General features: G+C 47.7%; 1 protein-coding gene across 1 annotated transcript; it reads left to right on the top strand.

Moving 5' to 3' along the window:
• Positions 1 to 9,433: 9,433 nt before the first annotated feature.
• On the top strand, positions 9,434 to 13,441 carry LOC123395814 (AP2-like ethylene-responsive transcription factor At1g16060). The gene is made up of 8 exons (XM_045090849.1): positions 9,434 to 9,606; positions 9,698 to 9,780; positions 9,894 to 9,902; positions 10,058 to 10,146; positions 10,698 to 10,771; positions 10,944 to 10,994; positions 11,117 to 11,193; positions 12,501 to 13,441. Exons 1-8 carry the CDS (start codon positions 9,434 to 9,436, stop codon positions 13,121 to 13,123), a joined length of 1,179 nt encoding a protein of 392 aa, XP_044946784.1. The 3' UTR covers positions 13,124 to 13,441.
• Positions 13,442 to 15,507: the final 2,066 nt, after the last annotated feature.

Here is a 15,507-nt window from a genome sequence, read left to right as displayed (position 1 = left end):
AGGAAGGTAGCGCGTCGCGGGAAATTTTTCCTGTGGCGCCTACACCAACTGAAGAGGAAGTTAATGATAATGATCATGAAGCTTCGGATCAAGTTACTACTGAACCGCGAAGGTCCACAAGGGCACGGTCCGCACCAGAGTGGTACGGCAACCCTGTGATGGAAATCATATTGTTGGACAACGGTGAACCTTCGAACTATGAAGAAGCAATGGTGGGCCCGGATTCCAACAAATGACTTGAGGCTATGAAATCCGAGATAGGATCCATGTATGAGAACAAAGTATGGACTTTGGTGGACTTGCCCGATGATCGGCGAGCCATAGAAAATAAATGGATCTTCAAAAAGAAGACTGATGCAAATGGTAATGTGACCGTTTATAAAGCTCGACTTGTCGCAAAGGGTTTTCGACAAATTCAAGGAGTTGAGTACGAAGAGACTTTCTCTCCAGGAGCGAAGCTGAAGTCAGTCCGAATCATGTTAGCAATTGCCGCCTTTTATGATTATGAAATTTGGTAAATGGACGTCAAAACAGCGCTCCTTAACGGGAATCTTAAGGAAGAGTTGTATATGATGCAACCAGAAGGTTTTGTCGACCCTAAGGATACTAACAAAGTGTGCAAGCTCCATCGCTCCATCTATGGGCTGGTGCAAGCATCTCAGAGTTGGAACATTCACTTTAATGAGGTGATTAAAGCGTTTGGGTTCATACATGTTTATGGAGAAGCCTGTCTGTACAAGAAAGTGAGTGGGAGCTCTGTAGCTTTCCTCATACTATATGTAGATGACATATTATTGGTGGGGAATAATATAGAGATGTTGGAGAGCATAAAGGCCTATTTGAACAAGAGTTTTTCAATGAAGGACCTTGGAGAAGCTGCATACATGTTAGGCATCAAGATCTATAGAGATAGATCGAGACGCCTCATAGGTCTTTCGCAAAGTACATACCTTGACAAGATATTGAAGAAGTTCAATATGGAAAACTCAAAGAAAGGGTTCTTGCCAGTTTTCCAAGGTATGAGATTGAGTAAGACTCAGTCACCGACCATGATAGCAGATAGAGAGAAGATGAGTACTGTCCCCTACGCTTCAGCCGTAGGCTCTCTAATGTATGCCATGCTGTGTACCAAACCTGATATAAACCTTGCCATAAGTTTGGTAGGGAGGTACCAAAGTGATCCCGGTATGGAACACTGGACAACGGTCAAGAATATCCTTAAGTACCTAAAGAGGACTAAGGAGATGTTTCTCGTTTATGGAGGTGACGAAGAGCTCGTCGTAAAGGGTTACATTGATTCTAGCTTCGACACAGATCCAGATGACTCTAAGTCACAGACCGGATACATGTATGTTTTGAATGGTGGGGCAGTGAGCTGGTGCAGCAGCAAGCAAGAAGTCGTGGCAGCATCTACATGTGAAGCGGAGTACATAGCTGCTTCAGAAGAGGTATATGTAGTGCCCCAAGTGTAAGACTTTCCCTTTTTGTAACCTTCCATGTGGGACCACCTTGACTTTGTCATGAGAGTTTCTATGCATGTATGATTTCATTGTCACCTTGTGTTCTTCTTTTGCATGCATGCATCCATGTCATACCATTCTTACCATGCCTTGTGTTGCTTGCATCTACACCTTGCCATGTCTTAGAGTGGGTCTTGTAGTTTCATTGTGTTGATGGTGTGTAGTATGAAGTAGTGAGTGCTAGGTATTTTTTTTCAAAGCTCATTGCAATTTCAAACCCTTTCCCTTTCCTATTATCTCTTGTTCAAAATTCCATCTTCCCAACAACAACTTTAAAATGTCTTCTGCTTAAAGGTTATTATGGAGATGATGATGTGATGATTTGGAATTTTATTGTTAGGTCTTGGGGGTGAATATAAGTCACAAAACAGATTAAATAAATGCTCTTTTGGATTTATGAAAGTAGCCCCATAAATGCTGGAAGTATTTTATTTAAATAGCTGGTTCATTTTCGGGTGCAGGGCATTTTTATTTTATTTTATCCCTTTTATTTGGTCCTATGCCTATTTTTCTTTCTCTGTTTTATTTTTTAAAAGGAAATAGACAGAGGGGTCTATTTCCCTATCTGGCGCGCTAAGTGGGCTCCCTCCCACCTAGCGGCCCACTACTCCTTCCTCCCTCGCGGCCCGTCGCGCGTCCGTCGTCGTTCACCTCCTTTCCAGCGAGGCAGTGGGTCCCCTCTGTCATTCTCTCTCTCCCATTCCCCTCTGTTCCACCGGGGAGAGCACGCGCACATGGCCACCGCGCGCCCCTCGCTTCCCCTCTCGCCCTATAAAGAGCCTTGGCGTCCGTGCCTCGGCTAGGGTTCCCCCTTCCACCGCCGCTCCACCCAAATCTCATCTCCCTCCTCTCTGCATTGTCGCAGGAAGGTAAGCAAGGCGGATCCACCATGGCCGACGGTTGAAGGAGGTCGCCGTCGTCGCTGTGGTACCTCTTCCTCCACGGCGAGAAGTCCAGGAGCTCGCGGGCCTCGCCACGGGCTCGTTCCCGCCGCTAGTTCGGCTTCCCCGACCCTGCTTCGTCTTCTTCCCGAAGGCCCTCCTTCTCCGATGAGCTCCGCCGCTATGCGCCCTTCTTCCTGCTACTTCCTTTACGGGCGTTTCTTCCTCGACCCGTACGTGAGGTAGTACACCTCCCCCTCCTCCCTGTGCTAGATCGAGCACCGTAGCCGTAGATTCGTTGCGCGCGTTACCTCTGTCGCCGGAGCCGCTGTTCACCGTCGACACGCCGTTGTAGCATCCCTCGGGAGTAGTTAGGACTTGGAATGGGTTCATGTGGGTGTGGGCCTCCTCCCCTCCATGAGCCGGAGCTGTATTTGGCTCGCATCGCCGGCGAGACCCCTCCCCTGTTCCGGTCAGTCGCCAATAGAAGATGAGCAGGGGGGTAACCTCTTCTGTTTCGCAGCGCGTAGTGGTTCAGACGCCGTTTCGTAACCCAGTGGTAACTAGCGTTGCGTGCCTGTTGGAGGGCGCGGGTTCGAACCCCCCTCGGCGCTATTTTTGTTTTCTGTTTTTCCTGCACAGTAGCATCAGGGACATGTTAGCCTGATTGCCTCCCCTACCTTGTCGACGAAGTGGCAGTGGTGTAGTGGTAGGCTCTGTTGCTGTGTACCAGGAGGTACTGGGTTCGATTCCCAGGAGCCTGATGCATATTTCTGTTTTCTTTTTGCTTTCCTTTATTTTGTGTTACTTCCTTTTTCTTATGCATAGACAGCAAGGTGTCCTATGTAATATTTTTCCTGCTGGTGTAGATGGGTGCAGATTGTATTGTGTGTGTGTTTTGCACACACTAGTATAGTGATGGATGGTGTTGGTGGCTTAAGTGATAGATGTGTGCATGTGGTCTTGTTAAATTATGTTGTTAGATTATGTTGTTGCTGTGATTGCAAATAGGCATGTGTGCATAGAGGTTGTGAGTGAAGTTGATGGGGTAGGTATGGAGATGTGTTGTAGTGAGTGCACACCACTTGTGGTACCTACTAAAAGTGTTTGAGAGGTGATGCTTCCAAGTTACTTGCTTAGCATTTCCCCCCCCTCATGTTGTTCTTGGGTTTAAGATCATGATGTTGTTGTGAATTATGTGATATATATGTGTGTGTGTGGAACTTCCCCACCTTTGCAAAACTATGCACCTTCACATGTCTATATGTGAGAGGGCATGGTGTTTGTGTGTGGGGATAGTTTGGTAGAGGTGCTTCTGATGTTGTTGTGCATGACACAAACATGGGGTTCAAACCCCCATGTCACTTTGTCATTGTGCACATGAACCCAACCTTGGTAGTTGTTGTCTTAGTAGGATACCTTATGGAGTTGACATATTCAGTTTTGTTGCAAGTTTGAGCCTTGATTCCATGGAATAGGTGGAGCCCAAGGGCATGAGTTTTTGTGTGTTAGTAATAGGGGTTTTGCTCTACACTATAGTGGTGTCAATTATCACTTGGTGTAATGTGTGTGCATACTATGCCTAGACAAAGTGGGCATGTGGCTGAAAAATTTCAGTTTAGTGAAATCTGAAGTTTCACCAAGTCTGGGATTCTGGAAACATTTTCTTCCCCTATAGATGAGGATGTGCTGGTCATTCTGTTGAGAACTAGTCTTAGTTCAGTACTAGGATTGTGAACCTGGTATGTTTGTGAAGCTTCCTGTCAATTTTCAAATCATTTGGAGTCCAGTAGGTTGTGTTTTGATTGCTGTCAAAAAGCTTCAAAACAGAGGCAGAAACTCAGGTGCAGGAATTTTCACTAAGTCCTTGAGATCTGATGGTTTTGGGAAAGTTTGTGGCCTTGTATCTTCTAGAGTTTAATTCCTTTTGCTGTGATTCTTGCTGGTGCTTATAGTGTTCTTGGTTGGCAACAACCACATATATTATTTGTCATGTTTGGAGACATGTAGCTATGTTGCATGTAGCTCCCAAAGAGCTAAGATGCAGATTATGGCAGATTATGTAGTGTTGTCATTTTGTTCTTTGTGTGTGCTTAGTTGGTGTTGTGGTGTTATTCCTTGCTCCAATCCATTCATGTTGGGTTGTTATAGGTCTTGGCAACCTGGGAATACCAGATTTGTGCCAAATGTGAGTGTGGTGTTGAAACTTCCACGTAGAGCTTCATATCTTGTTTCGTTGATTCCCGTTGATCCGTAGCTCCGTTTGCAATGTTCTTTATATGGTTTTGCACCGTTTTCATGAGACGCATATGTTCATGTCATTCTCATGCATGTCAAAATATCTTAGTGTACAGTACTGTCCAGAAACTTGTAGTAGTTTATTTTGCTTGTGCTAGTGATAGAAATAGTGGTGCATGCTCAAATTTCATCTCATGCATCATGTGATTGTTGCATCTTGTGGTGATGCTGTTCATTGGCTGTCATTCTTATGTTGGGTAGCACCGGGATCGGAGAACGAATACGTGGAGTCAGGAGAGTACGTGCAGGACGAACCAGAACCATTCCAAGCTGAGGATATCACAGGCAAGATGATATGACCTTGATTCCATCTCTAGACTTGTTATGTTAGTTTCGTTTCCATGTCAAATTGCTCGCTGCCTACCACTGAAATTAAATTGCCTCTTGAAATGCCATGAGCCCAAACACCGTACTCCTTCCTAGCAAACTTGTGTGGCTAAGTAGGCTTGCTAAGCTACTAATGTTAGCATTGTTAGTTGCAGGTGCTTTGCCTCATGTGATAACATGAGCTTGATATCATTATCTTAAATTCTGTTATTTATTTAATGCACCTATATACTTGGTAAATAATGGGAGGCCTAGCCTTTTGCCGGGTGCTTTGTTCCGTTATTGCCGCCTTAGTTACCGGTTACCGGTGTTTGATTCCATAATGATCGTTCCTAACACGTTCGGGGTTGTTATGGGGACCCCCTCGATAAATCGCGTAGTGTTAAGGCTTGTCCGGCAGGACCCAACATTGGTGTTAATTTGCTAAATAACTTAATAATAATCTGCATAGGGAATAGCTACCCCGAGGATTTTCATCAACAACCCGGGCCAGTGCTCCTCATGAGTGTTGGTCCAAATTAGAGCACTGTGCGGGGCCAACTTAGGGCAACTTGAGAGATTTCTATCAGGCCACTGTATGCGTCGCTCATCTGTCGTGTCCTGCGACTGGGATACGCGGCTCTTATCAGGGTCGTCGACACGACGGGAGGTCCTGCTAGCCTTGTCTTACCTTAGCGGTATATCTTGCGTATAGGAATCCCAGTGGAGCTTTGGTTTCCCCCAGAGTTGAGGTTTTCCTCTAAGGAATCCGACGAGATCACGAGATTAGTGATAGAGGATGCCTTTGCGGCCTGTGTTCGTTTGTGATGGACTACTTGGAGCACCCCTGCAGGGTTTAATCTTTCGGAAAGCCGTGCCCGCGGTTATGTGGCAACTTGGAATATTTTGTTAACATTCGGTATTAGAGAACTTAAACATAAACTAATAAAACTGCCAATTGTGTGCGTAACCGTGACTGTCCCTTCGAAGATCTCTCTTCGATCGGGAACACGGTGGGGTTATGAATGCCGTAGGTAGGTGTTCAGGATCACTTAGTGATCAAGTAATCCCGACCGCTAGCGTAGACCACCTTCACTTCTATTTTGCGTAAGTTAGCCACTTAATCAAACATAGGATGCTGCAGCCTGATACACTTCTCCCTTACCCTACCCAATAAAATGACTAGTTCTGGCACCAAGGTCTTAGAGTGCTAAGTCCCCGTGGCTCACGGATTCCTCCGAAACTCCCAGCAGGTATAGGTACCCCAGAGACAGATGATCCCGACGGCACCCAGCTGGCGTGGCAGTATGACGAGGAGACAAACCGCCTCTACGTGAACTATCCAGAGGACTGAGGCGTGGTCGTGATCGTGGGCCTGCAGCAGGGTAGCATAGCATTTTCCATGTTTTGTAGTGTGTAGCGGAACTACCTTGTTTGTATTTGTGTTGTACTCTGAGTTATTAATAAGAAGACAGTTGAATCCCGAATTGTCTACTTGTATTATTATTTGTGCTATGTTACTTGTTTGCGAAACGCTTAGATGCGCTTCTTTCCTATTCGGGGGCCTCGACCCCGAGATCGGAAAGGACCGCATCTTGGTCGTTACAAGTATCTCTGGGCCCACTCGGTGTGAAGTATCTCTGGGCCCACTCGGTGTGAAGTATCTCTTGGCCCACTCGGTAGAACATCATCATGAGCTACGTGTGAAGCGGAGTACATAGCTGCTTCAGAAGTGGTACGAATCAAGATCTGGATTTGTCACTCCGTGTGATGGAGAGGTATCTCTGGGCCCACTCGGTAGAACATCATCATGAGCTCAATGTGACTAAGGAGTTGGTCACACGATGACGTGCTACGGAACGAGTAAAGAGACTTACCGGTAACGAGATTGAACAAGGTATAGGTATACTGACGATCGAATCTCGAGCAAGTTCTATACCGAGAAACAAAGGGAATTGTATACGAGATTGATTGAATCCTTGACATCGTGGTTCATCCGATGAGATCATCGTGGAGCAAGTGGGAGCCACCATGGGTATCCAGACCCCGCTGATGGTTATTGGCCGGAGAGGTGTCTCGATCATGTGTGCCTGTTTCCCGAACCCGTAGGGTCTACACACTTAAGGTTCGATGCCGCTAGGGTTATAGGGAATTGTTATACGAGGTTAACGAAAGTTGTTCGGAGTCCCGGATGAGATCCTGGATGTCACGAGGAGCTCCGGAATGGTCCGGAGGTAAAGATTGATATATAGGATGGATGGTTTTGGACATCGGAAATGTTTCGGGCGTTACCGGTAGCGTACCGGGACCACCGGGACCATCGGAAATGGTCCCGGGGGTCCATCGGGAGGGGCCACCAGGCCCAAGAGGTAGCATGGGCCAAAAGGGGGAGCGCAACCAGCCCAAAGTGGGCTGGTGCGCCTCCCACAAGAGGCCCAAGGCGCACGAGGGAGAGAAGGGGGGGAACCCTAGGCGCTGGTGGGCCTAAGGCCCACCTAAGGGGTGCGCCACCCCCTTCCCCTACCCTGGCCGCCGCACCTCCCATCTGGGGGGGGGGGGGCTGCCGCACCACCTAGGGGGGAAACCCTAGGGGTGGCACCCCCCTCCCCGCCTCCTTAGAGAGGGGTTTGGGGCTATTTTGCACACGATTTCTTCTCCTCTCGGCGCAGCCCTGCTCCCCTCCTTCCTCCTCCTCCCACGGTGCTTGGCGAAGCCCTGCCGGGAGACCTCGTCTCTCCATCGACACCACGCCATCGTGCTTCCGGAGATCTTCCCCAACCTCTCCCTCCTCCTTGCTGGATCAAGGTGCGGGAGACGTCACCAGGCTGCACGTGTGTTGAACGCGGAGGTGCCGTGGTTCGGCACTAGATCGGAATCACACCGCGATCTGAATCGCCGCGAGTACGACTCCATCAACCGCGTTCTAGCAACGCTTCCGCTTAGCGATCTTCAAAGGTATGAAGATGCACTCACCCTCTCTCGTTGCTGGTCTCTCCATAGGAAGATCTGAATATGCGTAGGATTTTTTTAATTTATGTTACGTTAACCAACACTTACACGATTCATTAAGCATTTTGTTTTTTTCAATGAAAAACGTCATGGTGCATTTAGGAGAATGAGTACACCAACAATGATTGAAATGAGGACTAATTACAAGTATTAAGAAAGAGGCCTACATTCGCCAGACAGAAGGGAACATTTAGAAAACTTAGAAATCGGAATTCAGATCACCGAGTAGTAGTATCACCTGAAAAAACACGAAGTACTGTATACTTATACTAAATTAGTGACAAAATTAACATGAATCGAAGGGAGTAGTATAAGACAGCCCTAGTAGGGAAATACTGTTTGGTTCCTTGGTGTATATGCACCTGATATGGTATTTAACATTTAACAGATCTTAAAAAGGCAAAAAAAAGTTTAGAAGTTTTTCCAGAACAAGTTTGACTTTCTTTGCACTATTATATAAATTTTCATGAATGAAAAATCATTTTGACCTCAGGGAAAAAACAAATAAACTATCTGCTATTATACGTCACCATTCACACTATTTTGGCTCTATTTTAAAAGGAGTCAACTGTTTTTTTTTCCTTTTGTGATTTTTTTACAAGTACAATGAAAGGTTAAGTTTGTTTCAAAAATATATGCAGAGTTTTTGAAATTTTTATTTGATTACTAACCTTTTTCGTCATATACGTCTTGTATATACACCCAGGGTTGAAAATTTCAACGAAATTTCAGTGGGATCCGAAACATTTTTAATCTCAAAACTTCAAGGTACATGTAAACCGATTTCAAAATAAGTTGAAAAATATGTTAGAAATTCATGAATATGAAGTGAAATTTGAAATCTGAAACTCCAAAATAATCGCATATTTCAGCGTATCCGAAATCAATTTCTCTCCGACTTCCAAAATTCAAAAAGCTTGTGACACACCCATGGACCAAAGAACCATGTCGAGCCATAATAATACATAAAAGAAAAAAGGAAAAAAAAACTAGGGGCGTTGATATTCGGGGGCACCGGCCGCTAACACGCACCAGCGCTAGCTAGACCCCTGGAAGTAGCTAGCGACAAGAGGAGGCCGCTCCGGGGCGGCCAATCAGATCGGGGAGGCGATTTCCCTTTCCGTCCTCGCTCATCAGAGACGGCGAGGGGAGCGCCGGCTGACCCCCTCCTCTCTCTCTTCCTCCTGTGCGCTCATTTGGCGCCTGCCCTGCGCCCCAAAACCTCCAACCAATTTGCGCTGCCGCCCCTCCCCCTCCCCCTCCCCCTCCCCATCCTCCTCCCCGCACGCACGCAGGCAGCCAGGCCCATCTTTAAAACGGCCACCCTCCCCGTGCCGCCATAGTTGGCCTGGCCACCCAACCTCCCTCCCCCCTCCCCCTCCCCCTCCCCCCCTCACTCGCTCGCCCCCAGCACGCGCAATGGCGAAGCCCCGCAAGAACTCCGCCGCCGCCGCCGCGAACGGCAACGGAAACTCCGGCGCGGCCGCCGACGCCGCGGCGGACGTGCGCGCCAAGCCGAAGAAGCGCACCCGGAAGAGCGTGCCCCGCGAGTCCCCCTCCCAGCGCAGCTCCGTCCACCGCGGCGTCACGCGGTAAGCTCCCCTCCCTCCCTCGCTCCCTCCAACGTCCCAACCGAACGCGCCGCCAGTCACGCTAACTAACCGCGCCCTCCGCGGATCGCAGGCACCGTTGGACGGGGAGGTTCGAGGCGCACCTGTGGGACAAGAACAGCTGGAACGAGTCGCAGAACAAGAAGGGCAAGCAAGGTGCGTAATTAACCAAGATAATCGCCCCACTGGCTTCGTTAATCCACTGCCGGTTCACTGACGATTTTTTCCTGCATGTCTGCGGCTGTTGTTGTTGTTGTTGGTGCATGCAGTTTACCTCGGTGAGGCTCCCGGGTCACGGCCTTGGCATGAGACGGCCGGCCGGCCCGCCCGATCTCCACCCCGTCATTTCCCTCGCCTCGCCGTCAAAAAGAATTGCGTGCTAGAGAGAATTTTACTACTAGTAACTGATGATGTCGTGGTTGGTATTGAGCAGGGGCGTATGACGAGGAGGAGGCCGCGGCCCGGGCGTACGACCTGGCGGCATTGAAGTACTGGGGGCCCGACACCATCCTCAACTTCCCGGTAGGGCATAGTACCGCACCATATTTACTCGTTGCACATTCCGGTCCACCACTAGCCCACCGCCACCAGCACCACAGGAGTAGCACAAGTTTTTTTTTTCTTTTTCTTTTTTGCGGGGAGGAGTAGCAGAAGTTTGTAGTATTTGAGGCTGATTTTTTAATTTTCCCCTTTTCTTTCGAGTACCTCGTTGTACTCGGTACTGTCGGTTGGCACCCCTCGGATGTCGAATTCGGGGGTCTATTGCCGACGAAGAAACGAAAATCTGGATGAGGCAAATCTTATGCATTCGTTTTGGAAAAAAACATAATCGGTTGTCGGCTGTCGTTCATTATAGAGCGTGAATTCTATGCAAGAAACTCGGGTTCATGTATTACACGGATTTTATGAGTTAATTATTGTTCTAGTGTAACTAGATGGAACTTGCTTCAGTTTTTGGAAATAGACTAGAGTTGTATACATTTTTATGAAAGTACACTTGCCATGTCACGTCTGAACAGTTGAATCTCTTTTTTTCCACAAGAATATTTGCTGAGCTCTTAATTTGTTTGCAGCTGTCTGTATACGAAGAGGAGTTGAAAGAGATGGAGGGACAATCGAGGGAAGAGTATATTGGGTCACTCAGGAGGTAATGACTATCAAATTTTACAATTTTTCTTCTTCCGAATCTTCAATTTCTGTAAGAAATAGCACAGACTTCAACAAATGTAAACCTTAAAATAGATCGTGCAGTATTATCTTTTAGCCAAAATGTAAAATAATAATACTGATGTCCATGCATGTGATATTTATTTCCACAGGAAAAGCAGTGGGTTCTCACGAGGGGTCTCCAAGTACCGCGGTGTCGCAAGGTAACATCTCTCCACCGTCGTCGCAACGGGATTTCAAACCGCACGACAGTAACCTGGGATCTTGAAAGACAAGACTCGCAAAGCAACACGTAGGTATTCATTCGCAACAAAAATGTTTGCAGGCATCATCACAACGGGAGGTGGGAGGCCCGGATCGGCCGCGTGTTCGGCAACAAGTACCTCTACCTCGGCACCTACGGTACGTACGTACTGTGCCTACCTTGTGAAAACGAAATTACCATGCCTCCTTCCACAATGCTCCTACCATGCCTCTTCACCAAAACCACACAAAAACACAAGCGTCTAGTAGTACGTAGCATCTCACAACGCTCTCAATAAATGGCTTGTACATACATATTTTTTTGACTCATAAATTCTCCAACCGTACGTGCGTACGCACTGTTCGTGAAGGCCAAATCTGAGGTCGCACCACCGGTGTACCGCGGCCTACACTTCTAGACTTATTAGTACGAGATCTCTATTAGTACTGGCAGCGTACGTGGTTACACGGTGACGATTAAGCACAAAGCCTGACCATCATAGTCTGGCTTATTAGTGGCTAGTAGAGGCCTAATTAAGCACAAGCTTGACCAGATAGTTGGCCAGCTGATTCGATTCGTACAGTGTGTGACTGAAATGGCCGGGGGCATGCCTGTTAATGCTAACCCAGGTGTACGATTAGGGTGCAATTAAACGTTGGATAGGGTACAATGCAGTCGCTGTCAGGAGTCAATCTCGAATTCCACATCACATTTACTTAGAGTCTCCGTGATGGTGATGCCAGCCGATCGGAGAGGCTGCCGGTGCAAGGAGCCGAGGCGTGTTCGCTTTTGGCAGCGCACAAGTTTCATGTGAATCCCGTGACAACGTCCGGAATTACAGCGTGATATGTCGCGTCCCAAATGTGATCTTGGAAAGAAGAAGAACCCAGACTAGAGAACACATGCACAAACGTAAATAGCGTCCGAATTACCATGTCTAAATATATACTACTTCATTCGTCTGAAATTACCCGTCGTGTAAGTATATAAAAAATAAATATGTTTAGAATTAAAATACATATAAATACATCCATTCTTATAACACGTCTCATCTGGTTACCATGGCTAAATCTGATGTCAGGTTTTTAGCATTACCGTATTTTTTTTTCAGTAAGAGATGTTCACATGTCGTCGGTAGTTTCGGGGTTGTAGGTGCGTCCCCACGGTTTAAATCCACATAATGAATTACACAGTGAAATATAGGGTGGTCTTAGATCCAAGTAGTTGAGCAAGCAATGGCAGGAGGTCTCGGCAGTTCCAATTCCGGTTAGTTGGGGATTAGATGCCATGACTCAGTGAGCTCGACCCCAGCAACGCCGTACTCCAACTTCCAGCGGTCCAAAGATCGGCACTGTTCACGCCGCAGAAGTGCAATCGCACTTGCACCTAGACCTAGTGGCTAGTGATGGCGACGATGGCGATCGGAGCATGAGGGAGTGATCTAATCATCGGATGATGTGCGCAGCGACGCAGGAGGAGGCGGCGATGGCGTACGACATGGCCGCGATCGAGTACCGCGGCCTCAACGCGGTCACCAACTTCGACCTCAGCCGCTACATCAAGTGGCTCCGCCCCAGCGCCGCCGACGCGTCGGGCGCCGCCGGCCGGAGCGCGCACCCGATGCTGGCCGGCCTCGCGGGGCAGGAGCTCCCCGCGATCGACCTCGACGCCATGGCGTTCCAGCACGACCTCCACCAGCAGGGCATGGAGGACGGCATGGCCGCGGAGGCTGCGGGGGCGCAGTTCCCGCTGGTGCCGGCCACGGCGTCCACGCTCGGCCACACGCCCACCACGTCCGCGCTCAGCCTGCTGCTGCAGTCGCCCAAGTTCAAGGAGATGATCGAGCGGACGTCGGCCGCCGAGAGCAGCACCACCACCACCACCACGTCCTCGTCGTCCATGTCCACGCCGCCGCCGCCGCAGGCCACCAGGGACGACGGCGCCTCGCCGCAGTGCAGCTTCCCGGAGGACATCCAGACCTTCTTCGGCTGCGACGACGGCGTCGCCTACACCGACGTCGACGGCCTCTTCTTCGGGGACCTGTCCGCATACGCGTCGCCGGCGTTCCAGTTCGAGCTGGACTTGTGATCGCGCCGGCGTGCGTGGGCCACTGGCCGGACTGATGCGCGCCATTAATTGGTTTCTTCCAATGCGGCCGGGGGGTTTTGTCAATAGGATAATCAGACGGAGAAGAGACAAAGGACAGAGGAGGACAGAGCAAGATAACAGACAATTGTTACAGTGCAGCTAGTGAGGACTGAGAATTATTTCAAGATTATTTTTTATTTTTGCCCTTTCTTTTGGTATAATCAGAGGTATAGTGTAAGAAAAAGAGATTGTTTCATTTGTTTAAGGATCCATGACAGTCAAAATAAGGAGCTAATATATATACGTATATTCACATGAGTTCTTTTTTCAGGAAGATTCTTTCATTTTGGATTATTTAACGGTTTTGTTGAAACTCAGTTAGCTGGAAAATAAGGGCTCCTTTGATACAAAGGAATTTCATTGAATTTTTGGAGGATTTGGATCCTTAGGATTTTTTCCTATGATGGTCGTTTGATTCGTAGGATTGAAATCCTTTGAAATTTTTTCATAGGATTCGTTTGTACTACATTTTGGAAGAAAATTCCCATCCACTTAAACCTTTTTGTAGAATTCCTTTGTTTTTCCTGTGCTATCAAACACACTTCCAAATCCTGTAATGTAGAAAAAGACATGCCACTCTATTCCTACGTTTTTTCTATTCCTGCATTTTGAGAATCCTATGAATCAAAGAGGCCCTAAATTGCACGCAATCACTTTTTTGACCATCGGATCTAAAGGCTGGAGATTCAGACCGGCACTTTGTCTGTTTGCAAATGCGAGCTGAGCAACGACGGACACCGTACTTGTTTCGTTTGACTTTCCTCTTTATCTACACTAGCATGCACCAACACACTAGCAGCTACTATCACTCATGTTTATTTTATTTTTGTCTACATGGGCCTTTTGACATCATGTCCAAGCTAGGGGATGCATGTTAGGCCTTTTCCTATGCTTCATCTTGTATCTCTGCTAAAAGCATCTCTGTATAACGTCGACTCGCAAAACGCGTTTACAGTTCGCGGAAAAATGACTTTACGGGCCAACGCGGGCAAGGGCAGAGTCAGACCCTGCAATATGGATCCGTAAAAAAGATATTCACACAAGATGTTTTTTTACGGATCGGCTACGCGGGGTGTGTTTGGGCGCCGCCACGCCGACCCACAAACCAAAAACCCCCAATAAGCGAATTTGACAACGATTTCGACAAATGAGTTCAAATAAAACATAGTTCGCACGCAAATAAAATCATAGTTTTGTAGAACAAATGCAAAAGGACTTCATGCAAAAGCGTGACCACGACCGTCATCATCTTGGTCGCTCTTCACTCCGCACCGCATCCATCAAGGTCATCGCCACCCCCGAATCCATCGCCGACACTTGTTCCAACTTCGACACTGAAATCATCGACGACATTGGTTCCAAATCCAGATGAGAAAACATCGTCGACACTGTAACACGCACCGGCCGACGCAAGCATCCACCTCTTCAAGATGTCTCTCCTTGCCATATCATGCCATTCTTTGCTTATGTCGTCCATGTCATTGCGGTTCAATGTCATGATCCTATTCTCTTCGGCAAGAAGCTTGGATATGGCTTTGTTCTCAGCGGCACGTGCTCTTCTCTCCTTAATGTCCGCTTTGCGCAACCCCTCGTCCTTGAGCAATTGCCACTTCTCTTGCTTCTCTCGTGCATTCTTCTCGGCCAACTCTATCTTTGTCTCCAATGTCTTCGCTAGCATCAATTCATTTGATTGCATCATGGCATCTATCTTGTCCCCCAAGCTCGATGTTTCGTGTTCCCTCTTGATCTTCTCCTTTGTCTTCTTGTCACCATCGGGCTTGTTCAAGTTTCTTGGGCCATCATCATCTTCATCTTCATCCATGTTCGTAAGTGAACCTCTCTTCGGTGGGGATTCTTTGTCAATTAACTTCCACTTGTCGCGGTCTTTGAGCATATCCCAACAATGTTGTAGTTTAATTTTTTTGCCTTCGGAAGCTTTCATGTCTTTGTATCGTTGTTGGACAATTTTGTCCTACACAATTAATACAAAGTCAAATGATGCAATCACTTCATATGATGCAAATGACGTGCACAACTTGGGACATGAAAACGAACTCATATAACTGAATTCCATAGTTCCACTTGGAGGTGCATTGCGAACTTTTTCCAAGCAAGTTGCCCAACGGCTAAAATCGGCTTGATCACGTCCCAACGACCTTGGAGTGACCTAAAGGTCCGTGGTGTCCTATGGGGATGCTTGGCCATCATGCGGAAGTATTGATCTTCGATTCTTTGACAATATCTCTTGGAGGTTTCAGACGTACCCGTGCAAGCATCCATAGACACCGCACCCCAAGCCTTGATCAAGATTATTTAATGGTTTT

This window comes from Hordeum vulgare, chromosome 5H (genome assembly GCF_904849725.1).
Source record: "Hordeum vulgare subsp. vulgare chromosome 5H, MorexV3_pseudomolecules_assembly, whole genome shotgun sequence".
Taxonomy (NCBI): Eukaryota; Viridiplantae; Streptophyta; class Magnoliopsida; order Poales; family Poaceae; genus Hordeum; species Hordeum vulgare.
The sequence above is the reverse complement of the archived record's forward strand: the minus strand, read 5'-3'. Positions and strand labels throughout refer to the sequence as shown.

Excerpts from the sequence above, each read along its gene's own strand:
- LOC123395814 (XM_045090849.1), top strand. The coding sequence starts at position 9,434 with ATGGCGAAGCCCCGCAAGAACTCCGCCGCCGCCGCCGCGAACGGCAAC. Across the intron at positions 10,772-10,943 it reads TATATTGGGTCACTCAGGAG|GAAAAGCAGTGGGTTCTCAC; the intron begins GTAATGACTATC and ends TTATTTCCACAG. Across the intron at positions 11,194-12,500 it reads CCTCTACCTCGGCACCTACG|CGACGCAGGAGGAGGCGGCG; the intron begins GTACGTACGTAC and ends TGATGTGCGCAG.